The sequence below is a fragment of the Monodelphis domestica genome, chromosome 3 (assembly GCF_027887165.1).
Source record: "Monodelphis domestica isolate mMonDom1 chromosome 3, mMonDom1.pri, whole genome shotgun sequence".
Classification (NCBI taxonomy): domain Eukaryota; kingdom Metazoa; phylum Chordata; class Mammalia; order Didelphimorphia; family Didelphidae; genus Monodelphis; species Monodelphis domestica.
The window spans coordinates 417322760-417340230 of NC_077229.1; the positions used below are offsets into that span (position 1 = coordinate 417322760).

Genomic DNA, 17471 nt, shown 5'->3' on the forward strand with positions numbered 1-17471 from the left:
TCACATTTAATTGATATAGGTTTTGATAGCTGAATAAAAATATTAGGCTTGGAAGTTTATTCTTGCTAGGTTCACTGTAAGCATTCTCAGCACATCTCCAATAACACACAGGACAGTGGGGATGTTATGCACTTCATTCTCTTCCTATGTGATTATGGTGTCCTTTCTAGGTCTCTATGATTCGAAAGCTTTTCATTCCATGGAGCTCAGAGACTAGAATCATTTGGGATCTCAACTCCCATTAAAAATATTATTCTTAGATTTTTGTGAATCAACTTTTTATCTAGACAATTTGGGGCAATTGTTTGGTCTATAAGAAGAAGAACTATGATTAAGATTAGCATTAGCAGTTGTTCATTTCCCCAAGCATAGCAACTCATGAAAATAAATTATCTTGTACAAGGAGAGTGGTTGGGGTCATTGGAAAGAGTGCCCTTATTGATCAAGTTGCATAAGTTCCAAAGTATCAAAGTAGAATCTGGTCTCAACTGCTTCTTTCTACTCTCCCCTGTCCTGTAAGATGTGAATCCACATCTATAGATCTTAGCAATGTTCACTTGAGGCTGTTTAAAGTAACCCTACTTTTTTTGGGGGGGCTGACTTTACAGTTACTCAAAGCCATCCCAGTAGGAATCGGTCAGATCTATGGCTGCGATAACCCTTGGACTGGGGGTCTTTTCCTGGTTGCCATTCTCCTCTCCTCCCCACTCATGTGTCTGCATGCAGCAATTGGATCAACACTGGGGATAATCGCAGGTATTTCTACTGACCTTGGGAGGGAGGGATCTCATGAAGCTTCTACTGCTCCAGCTCCTTTCAGTATATCAGGAGCCTTGCTGAAATGTTCACTAACGCTGCTCTCTTATGTGATAGGGCTGACCCTTTCAGCTCCATTCGAAAATATCTACTTCGGATTATGGGGTTTCAACAGCTCTCTGGCCTGCATTGCGATAGGAGGGATGTTCATGGCTCTTACTTGGCAAACTCATCTCCTATCACTTACCTGTGGTAAGTATGCGATGAATCTTCAAGGCTGGGTTAATAACTAAAGTTGTATGGCAAAAAAAAAAAGAGCAAACAAAAGAAAAACAAAACAAAACAGTGCTGGCCTAGACACATCAGATTTAGGACCAAGGTTCTTAATTTTTTTACTTTCATGGAACCACTGACAGTCTGACTAAATCTATGAACAACTCGGCATCATATTTTTTAATGCATAAAACGAGATATGCAGGATTACAAAGGAAACCAGTTATATTGGAATAATTTTCACTTTTTTTTTTTTGGTTCTAAAATGAGAATGCTTTAATTCAAGCTGGTAACATCTTTAAAAGGCAAGAACCACAGACAGTAAAACAATCCTTGAAGAAACATCAAAGAGAAGGTGTAGCAGATAAATAATTATCACTTTTTAAAAAAGCTGGGGGCAGCTGGGTGACTCAGTGGATTGAGAACCAGGCCTAGAGATGGGAGATCCTAGGTTCAAATGTGGTCTCAGACACTTCCCAGCTGTGTGACCCTGGGCAAGTCACTTAACCCCTATTGCCTTACCCTTACTGCTCTTCTACCTTAGAACTAAAACACAGTATTGATTCTAAGACAGAAGGCAAGGGTTTAAAACAAAACAAAAAAAAGCTTCCTAAGCCCCAGATTCAGAACTCCTGATTTAGCATCAGAGGTTTAAGACTAGAAGGGGCATGTTGTTATTGTTGGGTCATTCAGTGTTTGGAGTTTTTTGTTTTTTTTTGGCAAAGATACTGGATTGGTTTGCCTCTTCTTCTTCCAGCTCATTTTAAAGATGAGGAAACTGAGGCAAATAGGTTTTAGTGACTTGATTGGGGCCATACAGCTACTGTTTGAGGCCAGATTTAATTCCAGAGTCAACACTATCCATTGCACCAGCTGGCTGCCTCATCTAGATGTCTCATGTCACACAGGAGCATGAAATAAACAGAACTTTGGGGATTAGAAGGGAAGGTTTGCAATTTTGCAGCAGTGGGGAAGAGCTCTGGGAGGAGGTGGATGTGAAAGTCTAGAAGGAGAAGAGAGACACTTTTTCCTGGGGACAGAATATGTAGCCTCCATATCAGGAAGCCCTGAGCAAGCCTTCAAAGGTCAAGCAGAGAGAGGGCTTTATCCGGTAGGTGTTGCCATGCTTCAAGAGGGGGGAAGGGAGAGGTGTAACAAAGGTTGTTTACACAAGGCTTTAAGGTAAATCCCATTCTTGGCAAATAAAATGCTGGGTGCCCATTTCACACTATCAAAATGACTTGCCATTTCCCATCCAGCAAGTAAATAAATAACCAAGACAGTGCAGAATTATTCCTTGCCTTTATCTGCCAAGGGCACTTGGGACAGCAACTTCCATGAAAGCCCCCAACTTCTGTCTGCTCCTTGTCAACTTTCAAATCCAATCTGACATAATGAAGTTATTCATTTTATCATGTTATCATTCCAAATGATGAAAATGCATGGCGTCTTTTATGGCTGGATTATCACAGTAATGATTCTTGTCTTCTTGAATGAGTGACCTTTGACCCTTGAAGGGGCAATATCCATAAAGAGCAGTTGTCTCGGATGGCTCTAAATAGATGTTCCCTGGCTTGGAAATGGAGCTCCTAGGCCATTTGGGAGCTTCTAGGCAAACCATCAGGATTTGGGTTCCATATTGCTTGACTGGATTTAAAGGGGTCCTCAGCTGGCCTCCAGGGTTGATTTTTTTTAACTCTTACCTTCTGTATTAGAATCAATACCAAATATCGGTTCCAAGGCAGAAGAGCAGTAAGGATTAGGCAATTGGGGTAAGTGGCATGACCAAGATCTCACAGCTAGGAAATGTCTGAGGTCAGGTTTGAACCCAGGACTGCCTATCTCTAGGGCTGACTCTCCATCTACTGAGTCATCTAGCTACCCATTAGGGTCAATCTTAACAACAACAACAAATGACTTATTAGTGAGCAAGTACTTTGTGTTCAGCCCTGTCCTCAGGAAACTTACAGTCTTGCTGGGTGAAAAAAATGACAAAGCTAGCTAAAAATAATCAAAGAACAACACTAGAAAGTATTTCCAGTTAGGATTAAGTGCCAACATGTGTGACACAGACTATATGAAAAGTATGTTCCAAATGGGTTTTGGAAAGCTTTGATGGTCTTCATGCTATAAACAAGGTCTCAATAAAAAAGGTTCTAAAGTAGCTATACTTTCCATTCTAAAATAACAGATAGGGAATTGTGTTTGTATTTTTAAAAAACCACTCTTATCTATTATGATCTATTACCTATTATCTTTAAATGGGAGCAATTTATGCTTCAGAATTTCCCCAGTGCTCCTTTATCCAGGGGATACTTCATGCCCTCCTATCTCATCCCTACCTCCCTCCTCCACCCCTTCTCTCGTGTCTCCTGTAACATGACGCATATGTGATGCTAAAGTATATACAAGCTTGATAGAGCCAAGTTGTTAAATTTTCAGTGTAAACGTTACTCTTAGGAAATCAGCAAATGCTACAAAACCACAGCATGATTTATTGTTTCAGTGATTATCTAGACTTAAGAAAGTATGGAGAATATGTTTACAATGTGGATAAAACTTTAAAATGTAGCCATCAAACCACTGTAAATGCAAAGACTTCTGGAATTAAAGAGAGTATCTGTTCTGGATTTGGATGCTGTCTCTGACAGGCATGCTAGCTGGGTAACCCTGGAAAAGTCACATAATCTCTCTTTTTTAACCCTTACCTTCTGTCTTAGAATCAAATTTTTTTTCACTCTAACTTTCCATCTACCTACCTTAAACCCAGGACTTCTCATCTCTAAGCCTGGCTCTCAATCCACCTCACTGTCCCCAGAATCAAGTTTTAAGACCAAAAACTGTCAAAGGCTAGGCAATCCTGACCAAGTGACTTACACAGGGTCACACAGCTAGGGAGTGTGATCATATTTGAACCCAGGTCCTCCCGACTCCAGGCCAGGCACTCTATCCACTTTAATCTCTTGAAGCATTGGTATCCTCATCTATAAAATTAGGGTGTTAAACTCAATAACCTCTGAGGTCCCTTCTAGCTCTAAGACCTGACTTCACTTACTATCTGTGTGATGCCATACAAGTCATTTCAGCCCTAAAGTGCTTCTTAAAAGCCTAAACTGGGGGCAGCTGGGTAGCTCAGTAGATTGAGAGCCAGGCCTACAGACGGGTGGTCCTGGGTTCAAATCTGATCTCAGGCACTTCTTAGCTGTGTGACCCTGGGAAAGTCACTTAACCCCCATTGCCTAGCTCTTACCACTCTTCTACCTTAGAGCTAATACACAGTATTGATTCCAAGACAGAAGGTAAGGGTTTTAAAAAAAAAGCCTAAACTGGTTTGGGAGCCCAGAAAAGGGAGAATTGGTGTGGGCTGAAGTATTTAGACAGTTTAGCTTCCTGGGAGAAAGCACCAGAGTCAGAAGCCTCAGGTTCAAGCTGTATACTAGTTGTGTGGATTCAAAAAAGGCATCTCACCTCAGTTTCCTCATTTGCAAAATGTGGAGAATGATGCTTGTCCTACCTTGAATGGATGGATGAAATAATGATATATTTATGAGGTCCTTTTTATTTCATACTAGAAATACAAATAGAAAAGTAAGATGGAGAGGGAGATAGCATGGCTGGAAGGTTTCATCTGAAAGACAGATGGAAAAGTCTGTTGTTCTTAGAGGTGCAATAGCAAAAAAAAAAAGTTGTTTTTTTTAAATTTGTCTTAAAATCCTTACCTTCCTCTTAGAATCAGTACTAAGTACCTGGTCTACAGGAGAAGGGATGATAAGAGCTAGGCAATTGAGTTTATTTATTTATTTATTTATTTTTAGTTTTTAAAACATTATTTTATTTGATCATTTTCATACATTATTCATTGGAAACAGATCATTTTCTTCCCACCACCCCCCACACCCCGCCACCCCTTCCCTAGCCAAGGCGCGATTCGTCTGGGTATCACATGTGTCCTTGCTCTGAACCCATTTCCTTGTTGTTGGTATTAGCATTAGGGCGCTCATTTAGCGTCTCTCCTCGATCCTGTCCCCTCAACCTCTGTAGTCAAGCAGTTGCTTTTCCTCCGTGTTTTTACTCCCTCAGTTTGTCCTCTGCTTGAGGATAGTTTTTTTTTTTTCTCGTAGATCCCTGCAGGTTGATCAGGGACATTGTAAAGCCATTACTGGAGAAGTCCATTACTTTCTCTTGTGCCACAGTGTGTCAGTCTCTGTGTACAATGTTCTCCTGGTTCTGCTCCTCTTGCTCTGCATTACTTCCTGGAGATCGTTCCAGTCTCCATGGAATTCCTCCACTTTATTATTCCTTTGAGCCCAATAGTATTCCATCACCAACATATACCACAATTTGTTCAGCCATTCACCAATTGATGGGCATCCCCTCATTTTCCAATTTTTGGCCACCACAAAGAGCACAGCTATGAATATTCTTGTACAAGTCTTTTTCCTTATTATCTCTTTGGGGTACAAATCCAGCAGTGCTATCAATAGGCAATTGAGTTTAAGTGACTTACTCGGGCTAGGAAGTGACTGAGCTCAAATTTGAACCCAAGACCTCCCATTTCTAGGCCTGACTCTAATCACTGAGTCCCCAGCTCCCCCAACAAAGCAGATATTGATGCCTCTTTAAGAAAATGTAATTATTTAATGTCACCATAACCAGGGTCCTTGATTTCTAGGTCCTGGGCTTTCCCCATCAGGGGAGAAAGATAAGGTAGACAAGTGGTGGTAGTTTGATTGATTGGTCACATGCTACTTCCTGGATCTCCGGGATGCCTGGGTGCTCCGGGCTTGCTGCCCTGTAAGTGGCAGTTGGTTGACAGTGGGTAAGGATGGGTGGCTCTTTCTCCACCAGAGTTGCTTCCCAGATGATGGCTGTGAGGATGGGGCTGCAAGTGGAAATAGTGGTCTGAGGATGGCTGCCCCTCTCAGGGCTTCTGTATCCCTCTGTTAGTGGTAGTCGTGCAACATTTGTTGCTGGTAGCGATCAGGAAGGTGGGCTCTGTCTTCACAATGAGTTTTTACCTTAATGAGGCTAGAAGCAAGTCTGTGCATTTCTAGGGATGCTGCTATCTGAAAACTCCCAAGATCTGAGAAAAGTGCTTTGTGAAGTTAGATAAACATGAGCTATTTGGGAAGACTCCACGAACAAGGCAGAAATTGAATTTTTGTTTATTAGTAAAAGTGGCCTCTTGAGCCAGGACTCTAACAGTCCCAATTGTTTTGCTCATTTCCTAAATAAGAGAATACAAGTCCAGCATCTAGAGCATTCAAGATTTCAAGAGCACAGTTCTAGGTCAGGTCCTGTGAGTCATGTCTGGAGAATACGAATACCAGCCAAACGCGATTCCCTCAGAAAATGAAGGTTTCTGATTCAAGTTGAATAGCTGCTCATTAGTAGAGGGCTGAGGGCAGCAAGGTGGTACAAGCTCATAGGATGCTGGGCCTATATTCTGGAAGACTCATCTCCCTGAGTTCAAATCCAGCCTCAAACACATACTAGCTGTGGGACCCTGGACAAGTCACTTAACCCCCATTACCTATCCCTTAAGACTCTTCTGTCTTGGACCTAATACACAGTATTGACTCTAAGATAGAAGGTAAGGGTTTGTGGATCTTTTACATTTTTGTTTTATTTCAGTATTTTATTCCGGTAATACATTTTACCCATAATTTTTCCAAGGTTACATGATTCATGTTCTCTCTCCCCGCTCTGGTTTTTTGGTTTTGGTTTTAGTTTTTTTTGTTTGTTCGTTTATTGGTTGGTTGTTTGGTTTTTAAACAGATTACTGCTACTGCTGCTGTTCAGTGAACTTGGGTCTTCAAAGAAACTTCCTTGTTACTCTTCCAATCATGATAGTGCTGAGAGACCCCACCTAACCCTCTAGTTTTACAGATAAGAAAGTTGAGGCTCAGAAAGGCTAAATGGTCTGATTACTTAAAAATCATTTCTTTTCCCATAGTTATCAAGTAGCAAACTTTGGGATCTGAGTCCATATTGCATTATATACATTTGGTCCTCCCCATAGTTCCATGAAATAAATTAATACTATACCCACTTTCCAGATCAGAACCAGAATCTCCAAGTTACAAGAGAGCCAACGAGTCTGACCTGTGCCTAAGCACAGACGGTGCCTAGAACATTCCTAACATGTGGCATCCATCCTCTTCTGGGTGCCTTTTGCTGATGGGGAAAGCCAATAACACCTCAGATAACTTCTTCCTTACTTTGAGTCACGTGGTTTTTCCCCTTTTTTCACCAAGCATAAATCTGCTTCCATTTATCACCCATGTTCCTAGATCTGCCCTCTGAGGCCCAGCAAAACAAGTCAAAATCTCCTACATGGGGCTTTGGCAAATTTGGCAAACAGCAGTGTGTTGCAGGTTGACTTGCTTATTTTTCTTTTGGCAATGCAGTCACAGTGAAGATTTACTGGCTTAAGAAATGGATTTAGACCCCAAATCTGTTACCTGAGACCTATGTGCAATTTCATTTAATTTAACCCCTCAGTTTTCTTACCTTTAATATTAGAGGATTAGACTGAATTCACAGTCTCTAAACTTTCTTACTCCAATAAGTAAATATTTTTGAGCAGATACTTCAGATATATGAGAACATAAATATATACTTGATAAATTATATATGTATAGTATAGAACTAATAATTATAGACTACAAAACTTGATAAAATTCTGGGACATTTTTTGGACATAGATAATTAAGGAATTTGTTTTCCTATATGTTACCATAGTTGTTCTTTTCTGTGTTTTTTCCTTTTTTTAAAACCCTTACGTTCCATTTTCGATTCAGTACTGCATATTGGTTCCAAGACAGAAGAGCAATAAGGGGTAGAAAATGGGGGTTAAGTAACTTTTTTTTTAAACGCTCACCTTCCACCTTAGAATCAAGCTTGATTCTGCCCATGGTCATACAGCTAGGCAGGGTCTATGGCCAAATTTGAGCCTAGCTCTCTCTCCACTCAGCCCCCTCACCCAGGACTTTTAAGACAATCTCCTTGATGGTTGTGTGGCAGGTGAATTGGAAGGGTGCAACCAGAAGAGACCCCATTTTAGAAGCTATAGTCCAGGCAAGAGATGATGAGGGCCTGAACTAGGATGATGACGCAAAAAGAGAGGCAGTAAAGGATATTGGCAGAAAGGACAAACTTCAAGGGTAGAGAATATGAAGCCAAAAGCCATATCAATAACCATCCAAATAGTGTATGTGCATGTGCATGTTTGGGGGTTGGCGCTTGGCTGGAACAGGGGTCTGAGCAGTAGCTCTGGTGCCTGCTGTGCACTCAAGGGCTTTTGCCAGCTTAAGGGGCTTGGGGGGCTTCAGATTTTGGCTTCCTGATTCAGCTTAGGGTATTATAGTTAGGTGATATTTTCTGTCTCCTTCCTACATTTTCCTCCTTTTACTTTATCTCCATTTTGATTAAAACTTAATTGTTAAAAACTACTAACAGACTGGTGACTTGAGAGTTCATTTTATAGATGGCAACCACAATCCTTTTTTAAAATTAATATTACATTTTATATTTTACTTTCGTTATTACAGCTCACAAGTCATCCTCGATTATTTATCCCAGGTGACTTGCCTTGTCCCATTTGAGACAAAAAGGGTATGACTGTAGAAGGAGGGGAAGGCTCTTAGTCCCTGACACTGCCTCCAGAGAATAGTCCCAGGGTGCCTACTGCAGCAAGGGGTAAAAGATTAGGGTTAAGGAATCAAAGGGCAAGCTGAGTAGCTCCCTTTCTGCAGAAGAAAATGAGCTTAAACTCAAATCCAGAAGTAGTAGGGAGCCACTGACATTTGGGGAGCCAGGAGTAACCTAAATGGATCACTACATAAGAAAATGTATCTGGTGATAGTGTGAAAGATGGATCAGTAAAGGAGGAAGAAGTAGGAAGATCTGTGGAGGGGTTATTGTTACAATCTAGGTGAGTAACAATGAGGGCCGGTTGTAGGATTTATCAGTGGCAACTGGGAAGGAATGGTAACAAAAGATATTGCCAAGTTACTTCATTTTTTTAGGCCTAAATTTCATTATTTGTAAAAGGTTTGAGTAGAACAGATGATTTCTGCACTCCCTACTAGATGTAGAATTCTATTAAAAACTGAAATGGAGGTGGCTAGGTGACTCAGGGAATAAAGAGCCAGGTCCTGGATTCAAATGTGACCTCTGATACTTTCTTATCTGTATAACTATGGGTAAGTCAATTTACCCCAGTAGCCTAATCCTTACTGCCCTTCTGCTTTGGAACTGGTATTTAATATCATTTCTAAGATCTTTTAAAATAAAATTTTAATATGTAATTACTATATTAGACATAATTTAATAAATGCATAACTAATACGCAAATAAATTATATAAATAAATAATAATTTGATAACATAAAAAGTTGACTTCATATTAACATTTTAATATTTTTAAATATAAATTAAATGTGTAAATATTATACATAAATAAAATATACTTTTAAAAAATATAAATTTAAAAACTACAACCAAAACCCAAAATGGCATATGTGATAATAATGAGAAAGATGGGACTAAAGAAGGAAAGATAAATGTGATGGCACGTTGAGTTTTCAGAAAGCAGCTGTGTTTCCCTTGAACAGTAACTGTTAACTAAGAATTGTTTCATTTCCTTTGTAGCTCTGTTTACTGCTTACCTGGGTGCAGCATTAGCAAACATGATGGCTGTGGTAAATATGCCTTTATCTGGGTTTTCCTGTTGGGTTAGAATGACTGGTAAGCTCCATTGGGACCTGTTGAGGCTGGTTTGTGTCAAATCCAAGGGAGTTTGGTCTTGTCCAACACCACGATAAACTTTGACATCATTGGATCCCTTGAAAACACCAAGTCGTGGGGTAGGAAGCTGGTGATGTGTGTCGCTTTTCAGGCTGTCTGTTAGACGTCACAAATCCATTTCCTAGTTAGGCTGGTAAAATGTGAGTTCTCAGGAGCTAACCTCAATGTATTCCAGTTTGGCTACACTAAGGAGACATGGACAAAATAGTAAAAAGTCGGCTGTCCAACCCCACCCCCTTAAATTAGTGCCCTCGTCTCATTCCTCTGGGCCTTTGTTTATATCAGTCAATTGGTCAATAAACATTTAGTAAGCACAGGTCTGGTTCAATCATTAAATCCACAGTGTGCTAGTAGCAAAACCAATTCTATGTCTTTAACCAAGTGGCTTCCCGTGGCTGGAGCGCCCTCCCTCCCTTTGCCCTTACTCCTTCAGTTCCATTCCTGCCCATCCTTTCCTGATCCCACCATTTCCATAGCAAACTCCCTCCTTAGACCTCACTGTGATCACTGGGCTTTGCAGCCCCTGGAGGTGCTGATAGAGCTTTGTGCACTAGAATTGTTCAGAAAACCAAAGAACCTACTGTGTGCCAGGCATTGGAGAACCATAAAGAGAAAAAAAAGTTCCCACCCTCTAGGACTTTACTCACATTCTGCTGGACAGAAATTTATTAAGAGCCTACTATGTGCTAAACCCTGGAAAAACAAAGACAAAATCTCTGCCCTCGAGGAATTCGCCACCAGTGGGGGAGAGAGAACAATGCAAAGCACAGCATTCAAGTTTGTATAACATGTGTATACTCTGTTCATCCTGTGAGTGTAGATAGATATAGATATGGATGAATAAATACACACATATTCATGGGATAAATTGAGAGTAATCTAAGGGAAATGGCACTAAGGTTAAGGAGGAACAGAACAGGTTTCTTGTAGAAGAAGATTTGAAGGAAACAAAGAAATTCAGGGGGCAAAGATGAGGAGAGAGAGAGGACCCCAGGCATGAAAAGATAGCCATTGAAGATAGATGGAGTCAGGAGATGGGAGTATGTTGTCTGAGGAACACCAAGAAGGCCACGATCCTTGGAGACCGAATTTATAGAGGTGACTAAAGAAGATTAGAAGACTGGAAGGATAGGCAGTCTAGCTATGGTGAATAAATCCTTTTTATTGGAGATTTGAGTGGAAGTCCTGAGTTCACATCTGACCTCAGATACTTACTACCCTGGGCAATTCACTTAACCCTGTTTGCCTCAGTTTCTTCATCTATAAAATGAGCTGGAGAAGGAAATGGCAAAGCACTCCAGTATTTTTGCCACAGAAGAGTTGGGAATGACTGAAAATGACTAAACAACAACATATAGGAGTTGGTCCTTGAAGTCAGTTGATGAAAGCTCAGGATTTTAAGAAGGGGTAGGATGAAGAGAGAATAAGTTCCAAGTATGTGTGTCAGTCTGTGACCCAAGAAAGGCAAGGGAAGCAGAATATTGTGTATGGAGAACACTAAAAAGGCCAGGTTGCCTGGAAAGCACAATTCTTGAAAGGAATCAATGTTCAATAAGTCAAGAAAGCTAAGCTGGAAGTAGATCATGAAGGGTTTTAAATATTAAACAGATCAGGTTCTATTTTATCCTAGAGATATAAGGCACCACTGGTGTTTCTTGAGTAGGGTGGGAGATGGAGTAGAGACAGGGAGAGGAGTGGACCAAGTGGAATATATGTTGAAGCTCTGATACTGGAGTCAAAGGACCTGAGTTCAAATCCTACCTTATCCATGTGATCTCGGGCAAGTTATTTCATTTCCCTGAGGTTATTTAACTCCAGCTTACTTATTGGTAATATGAGGGAGTTAAACAGTCTCTGAGGAACCTTCCAGCTCTCAAATTTTGATTCAGAAAGATTCAAACTTCCTCTGCTTCCTGTTCTTTCTTTTCCAGTTTGGGTTGCCATCATGTACCTGGCCCTTCTGCTTAGCCACGCTCATCTTCCTCTTAGTGACAACAAAAAATCACTCAATCTATAAGCTGCCACTCAACAAAGTGACTTACTGTGAGGAGAACCGTACCTTCTACCTGTCATCAAAGAAAAAGTTGGCGGAAAGGCCAAGTCAAAGCCAACTTGTCTGATGTCAAACCCAGACAGCACCAGTGATTTCCAGAATCTGTGAACTGATATCTTCTACTGTAGTAGAATCTTCCAAACTAACCATACAGCAATTTACTTCTCTCCATTTTTGATATAAAAAGTGCATCCTTTTCACTTGCTTGTTACTTTCTGTTAGAGGCCAAAAAGATGCCTATGATTTAGACTTGTCTAAAATGACAGGCAACATGCCCCAGCAACTCTCTACATCTCTCTGGGCCTCAGTTTCCTCATCTGTAAAACCAGAAGGTTGGAATGATGACCTCTAGGTTCCCTTTCAGCTTAAAATCCAATAGGCCTATACTCTGACAGGGAGCAAGGGGCTATGGATTTGTAAATACTTGATCTGAAGGAGAGTTAGAGAGTGAAAGAGTGCCTATGGGTCAGAGGCTTTAAAAGCCCCCCCCCCCAACAGAGAAGGGAGTATAGAGCCTCGTTGTGCTATTGCTCTTTCCTTTGTGTAATAGGATGATTGTAATGAACAGATGCATAAAGATATGAACAGTATTAAAGCTTTTGTACTTTGCCTAACTAGTCCTTAGTCAATAGAGCCCAAATCTGAAATAGAAAGGAATGTGCTTACGGCATCATGTGGAGTCTTCAAGTCCTTATGAAAAGGGAGGCCAGCCTTTGGGCCCTTGTTGCTTTAGGTCCTCCCAGGTCCAGGGCTCCTTTGGTCTTGGGTTGGGTTGTTCTGCCCCTCAGGCTGGCCACAAAGCAGGAGGAAGAAGGGATATGATTCATACGTGGCCTGCATTGCCACTCTTGTCGAAGACTGACAACGATTTCCAAAATGGTCTCCTGAGAACAGTTATTTTGAAGAGAATAAAATGAATGAGCCTCTCTTCCCAGCTTAGTCATCTCATTTCACTGATAGAAAAGTTACACATGGATGGAATTAGCCTTTGAAATACTTGGCAGACCCAATTTAATTTAAATTGATAGGAATTGTTTTGAGTACTCCACGAGTACGAGTAAAAGGGAACTGGTTGTCAATTCTTTAGCATTTTACATTCACATTTTTTTCAGATTTGATTTTTTTTTACCCATTTCCAAAGCCTGGGGCTTCCCCCCACCTTGATTAACAATTGCTTATTGGTATTACTTGTTGAATTAATAGCCTATTAAATTGATGCTGTAACTTTTGTATTAAAAGCCTTATCTCATTAATTTATATTGAATGATAACTATTGTGCTTTCAGAAACCAAAGGAGTTTAAATTACCAAACAAACATAGATGATGAGTTCTATGACACTCAAGTCTGTACACTAGAATATTCTAGTCATGGGTCCCCAAAATTGTTATCAAGCATGCTTCCTTTCCCTCTTTCAATCTGCATGACTGGTTGACTGCTTTCTGCCAATTCTAAGCCAGCCAGTGACCATTTAAGTGAGTTAACTGAGGGCATCTTAGATATCTCAGTGGATTCAGAGCCAGGCCTAGAGACAGGAGTTCCTGGGTTCAAATCTATCCTCAGACACTCCCTACCTATGTGACCCTGGGCAAGTCACTTAACCCCTATTACCTAGCCCTTACCACTTTTCTGCCTTGGCATCAATATGCAGTATTGTTTCTAAGAGACAAGGGAAGGTTTTATTTTTTTCTAAATAATAATTAAAATAAATAAATAGGTTAATTATATTTTGGCTAACTGGTATGATACTGATTGACATGTCAACTAGGAACACTGAAAACAATGGTTGTATCCTTTCCCTTCAAGATTCTTCCACTTTTTCAATACAAGAGGGAGCTCTAGGGATCAGTTGGAAGACACAAAGTGTGTGCTGTTTTGCCAAAGGGAAAAAAAAACAACCCACCAACAACAACAACCAAGAAACTAGAATAGAAGACAGCAGATTGTTGATTAGTCTAGTTCTCATCAATTTATAAAGAATTTCAAGGGGGGAAGTTTATGGTGGTCCAGCTGAAGATAGCATCTTTAATTGGCTCAATGGACAGTTTGGGTACAGCCTGGAAGATACTGAAGGAAATGTGGTGGTGCCTTTGCGCCTTGTTGGTCATTATAACTCAGTTCATGCATGCCACCGGAAAATGTGCTCAAAATGGAATGACATTTTTACTAAAATGTTAATCTGTCCTTTTGGAAGTTTTAGATAATATTATTTTTAACTTAGAGTTTCCAACTCAAGGTCTATATTTAAACTCACTGAAGGGATGGCCTGGCAACAAAGAAGTAATCAGTCAACAAGCATTATTAACTACTATGTGCAGGGCAACAGACTAGGAGCTAGGGATAAAAAGCAGTCCCTGTTCTCTAGAGCCAGTCTTTAGTTCAAGAAGAAGATCAGAGCTATTTTTCCCCTTAGGAAAATACACCATTTTTTCTCATTTGAAGGCCCTTGCAACCAAGACTTTTTGATTCCTTTAGTTTACAACCGCTATTCAGTTCAGCAAGCATTTATGATGTGCCTTACTGTTTCTAGATGCTGGAAATACAAAAACAAAAATAAATCAAAGTCCCTGCCCTCCAGTTGGTCTTTCAAAATGTGCATATGTTTCTATGGACAAAATAAATTTTTTTAGTGTTTGACTTGGCGTTTGCTTTGTCAGGGAATTTGTGAAATGAGAACTTTAGAAATCATGGAGAATACCAAATGCCCAACAAAGAAAATAAGCTCTGCACAGGTTCTAAAATCTATGGTCCAATTATGAATGAACTAGCAACAATGGAGATGACCCATGCTCAGAGACCCATGACTCATGCTCAGAGCGGGTCAAAGATGGGTGAATAGAGCAACTTCTCATGAAGTGATTTCCTACAATCGTAAATAAATGGATTTGAAAGCACTATAAATAGGACAAGTTCAAATGGTGTTCACTTTCTTGTTTCCTACTATATAAGTATTATTCTAACAATGTGTATATATTTTTATCTTTGTTTAGTTGAAGAGCACTTACATGTGTATTTTTCCTATCATTTGTATCATGTTTCTATGTAAGCGGACATAAATAAATGTATATAAAGTCACAATATAGTCATCGGTGCTTTTTTCAAAGACACATATACCATATGACATTCATTCAACCAAAATAATTTACGAAGTATTTTCCATAGGTAAGCAGATAGGACACAAGCACTAAATAATTATAACATTCCATGATAAATGCATTAGAGAGGCACAGAATCAGGTACTAAGTGAGGGAAGGCATTGGGAAAGGAAAAAGAGACAGCAAGATAGTATGGCTAGGGTAAAGGTTCTGAAGACCTGGGTTAAAATTCTGTAGAAATGGAAGTTTTTGCCACAAAAGAACTTGGAACTATGAAATGGTGCAACATTAGAATCTATATGGTGCAACTAAGTGGCTCAGTGGATGCAAAGCCAAACCTGGAATCAAGAGGACCTGGATTAAAATTTGACCTCAGATCCTTCCTAGTTTTGTGACCCTAGGCAAGTCACTCCACCCTTTTGCTTTTAGAACTGATATTTAATATCCATTCTAAGATAGAAGGTAAGGATTGTCATTTTGTTTCATTTAAAGAAATTGATACAATTTTATCAGTGGAAATAACATGAATGACAAAACCTTGCCATCTGCTTTGGGGTTGTACCCTAAGGACCAGAGGGCCTTTCCATCTGAATTGTAGTTAAAACTTTCCATATATGTTGTCTCCCCCATTAGAATATCAGCTTCTGGACAACATTGCTGTCTTACTTTTCAATTTGTACGCTGAGGACTTATCACAGGCCTTTGCACATAGTAAGTGCTTAATAGAGAGGGGGTTTTCCATATATTCATTCAAGGAGCTTATAGTCTAATGTGGCATTCTAGTTTTTACAAAGTATTTCACATACTCATTTCATGTGATCCTTACAGTGACCAGCTGAAACAAGTTGTGCAAATATTATTAGTTTCTCTATTGTGATGAAGATTTGTGTGAAAGTTATAAAGACTTATACAAATATACATATTATCTATCTAGATTAAGATAAATCAGGGCATTTATTCACTAGGCAATAGCACCAGATTTGTATATTTTCCATTCTTGATTTGTACACCACTAATCAATGCCCATTAAATTCCCTCATGGGTTATATACATATAATGGACTATGAAGAAAAACTATTAGTGTTTGTGAGGTATGTCTCACTTTTTAAGGCTATTATGAATGGGCTCAAAGGAAATTACAGCCATTCTACCCTCATATCATTCTTTATTGTTGACAACCTAGATGTAGACCATAGGACAAATCTAGGATTTGGTTTATATATATATATATATATATATATATATATATATATATATATATATATATATATATACACAAACACTGCATATATATATATATTCCCCAATTACATGTAAAAACAATTTTGATATTCTTTTTTTATTTTGAATTCCAAATTATCTTCCTCCCTTCTTGAGACAGCTAGCAATCTGATATAGATTCTGATATAGATAATTGGGTAAAACATTTTCCACATTAGTCATCTTATGAAAAGGCTCTCAAATTTAAAGATAATGAAAAAATAAAGTGAAATTTAGTATATTCTGGTCAGAATCCATCAGTTCTTTCTCTGGAAGTAGATGGTATATTTCATCATGAGTCTTTGGGATTATCTTAAATCACTATATTGCTGAGAGTAACTAGGTCATTCACAGTTGGTCATCACATAATATTGCTGACACTGTGTATAATGTTCTCCTGGTTCTACTTAATTCACTTTGCATCAGTTCATGTAAGTCTTCACAGATTTTTCTGAAATCATCCCACTCCTCATTTCTTATAGTACAATAGTATTCCATCAAATCATATACTTCAACTTGTTCAGCTATTCTCCAATTAATGGACATCCCTTCAATTTCCAATTTTTTTGCTACCACAAAAAGAGCTACTATAAGTATTTTTGTCCAAAGGGTCCTTTACCCTCTTTTAAAAATTTCTTTTGGTATAGATTTAGTCATAGTATTACAGTATCAAAGGGTATACAGTTTTAAAGTCCTTTGGGCATAGTTCCCAATTGCTCTCCATGAGTCAGTTCTCATATATGGGAGGATAAGAAGTTTGGAAAATATGATCTTCTTTGATACAGAATCCAAGCTATGGTACGTATTAGTTTTGTGACTATGAGCACATCACTTAATTTTGAGTCATAACCTCTTGATACCGCAACCAAAACACTGAATGTGATATCAGACTTCACTAAAGGGGCATTATAAAGATTAGAGAGATTCTAGGGAATGAAATTGCATTTTTGTTCTCTGTTGTGGTCAGTCCACACCTGGAGATCTAGGTTTAGTTCTAGGCATGACATTGTAGGAAGAATATTGATAAATTCCAAGGTACCCATAAGGGAATGACCAAGATGCTGAAGAGCTTTGAGATCATGTCATGTAAAGACATCTAGGTGGCACCATAGTGCATAGAGTGATGGTCCTGGAGTCAAGAAGACATCTTCCTGAGTTCAAATCTGAGGTGGGGCACTAGCTATGTGATCCTGGGCAAGTCACTTAACCCTGTTGGCTTCAGGTTC

The 17471-nt window shown here is 39.4% G+C and overlaps 1 protein-coding gene across 7 annotated transcripts in view; it reads left to right on the plus strand.

The window, feature by feature from the left end:
• Positions 1-14965, plus strand: part of LOC100017450 (urea transporter 1) — a 104796-nt gene extending 89831 nt beyond the window's left edge. For 6 of the 7 annotated variants that reach the window (XM_056824370.1, XM_056824369.1, XM_056824373.1 and 3 more), the window contains 4 exons: positions 609-756; positions 874-1008; positions 9684-9733; positions 11771-14965. In XM_056824370.1, coding sequence (XP_056680348.1) covers positions 609-756; positions 874-1008; positions 9684-9733; positions 11771-11959 — 522 coding nt within the window. In that variant the 3' untranslated portion in view covers positions 11960-14965. The remainder of the gene's footprint in view (positions 1-608; positions 757-873; positions 1009-9683; positions 9734-11770) is intronic. The other variant, XM_056824371.1, reaches the window with a different exon arrangement.
• The last annotated feature ends 2506 nt before the right edge of the window (positions 14966-17471 follow it).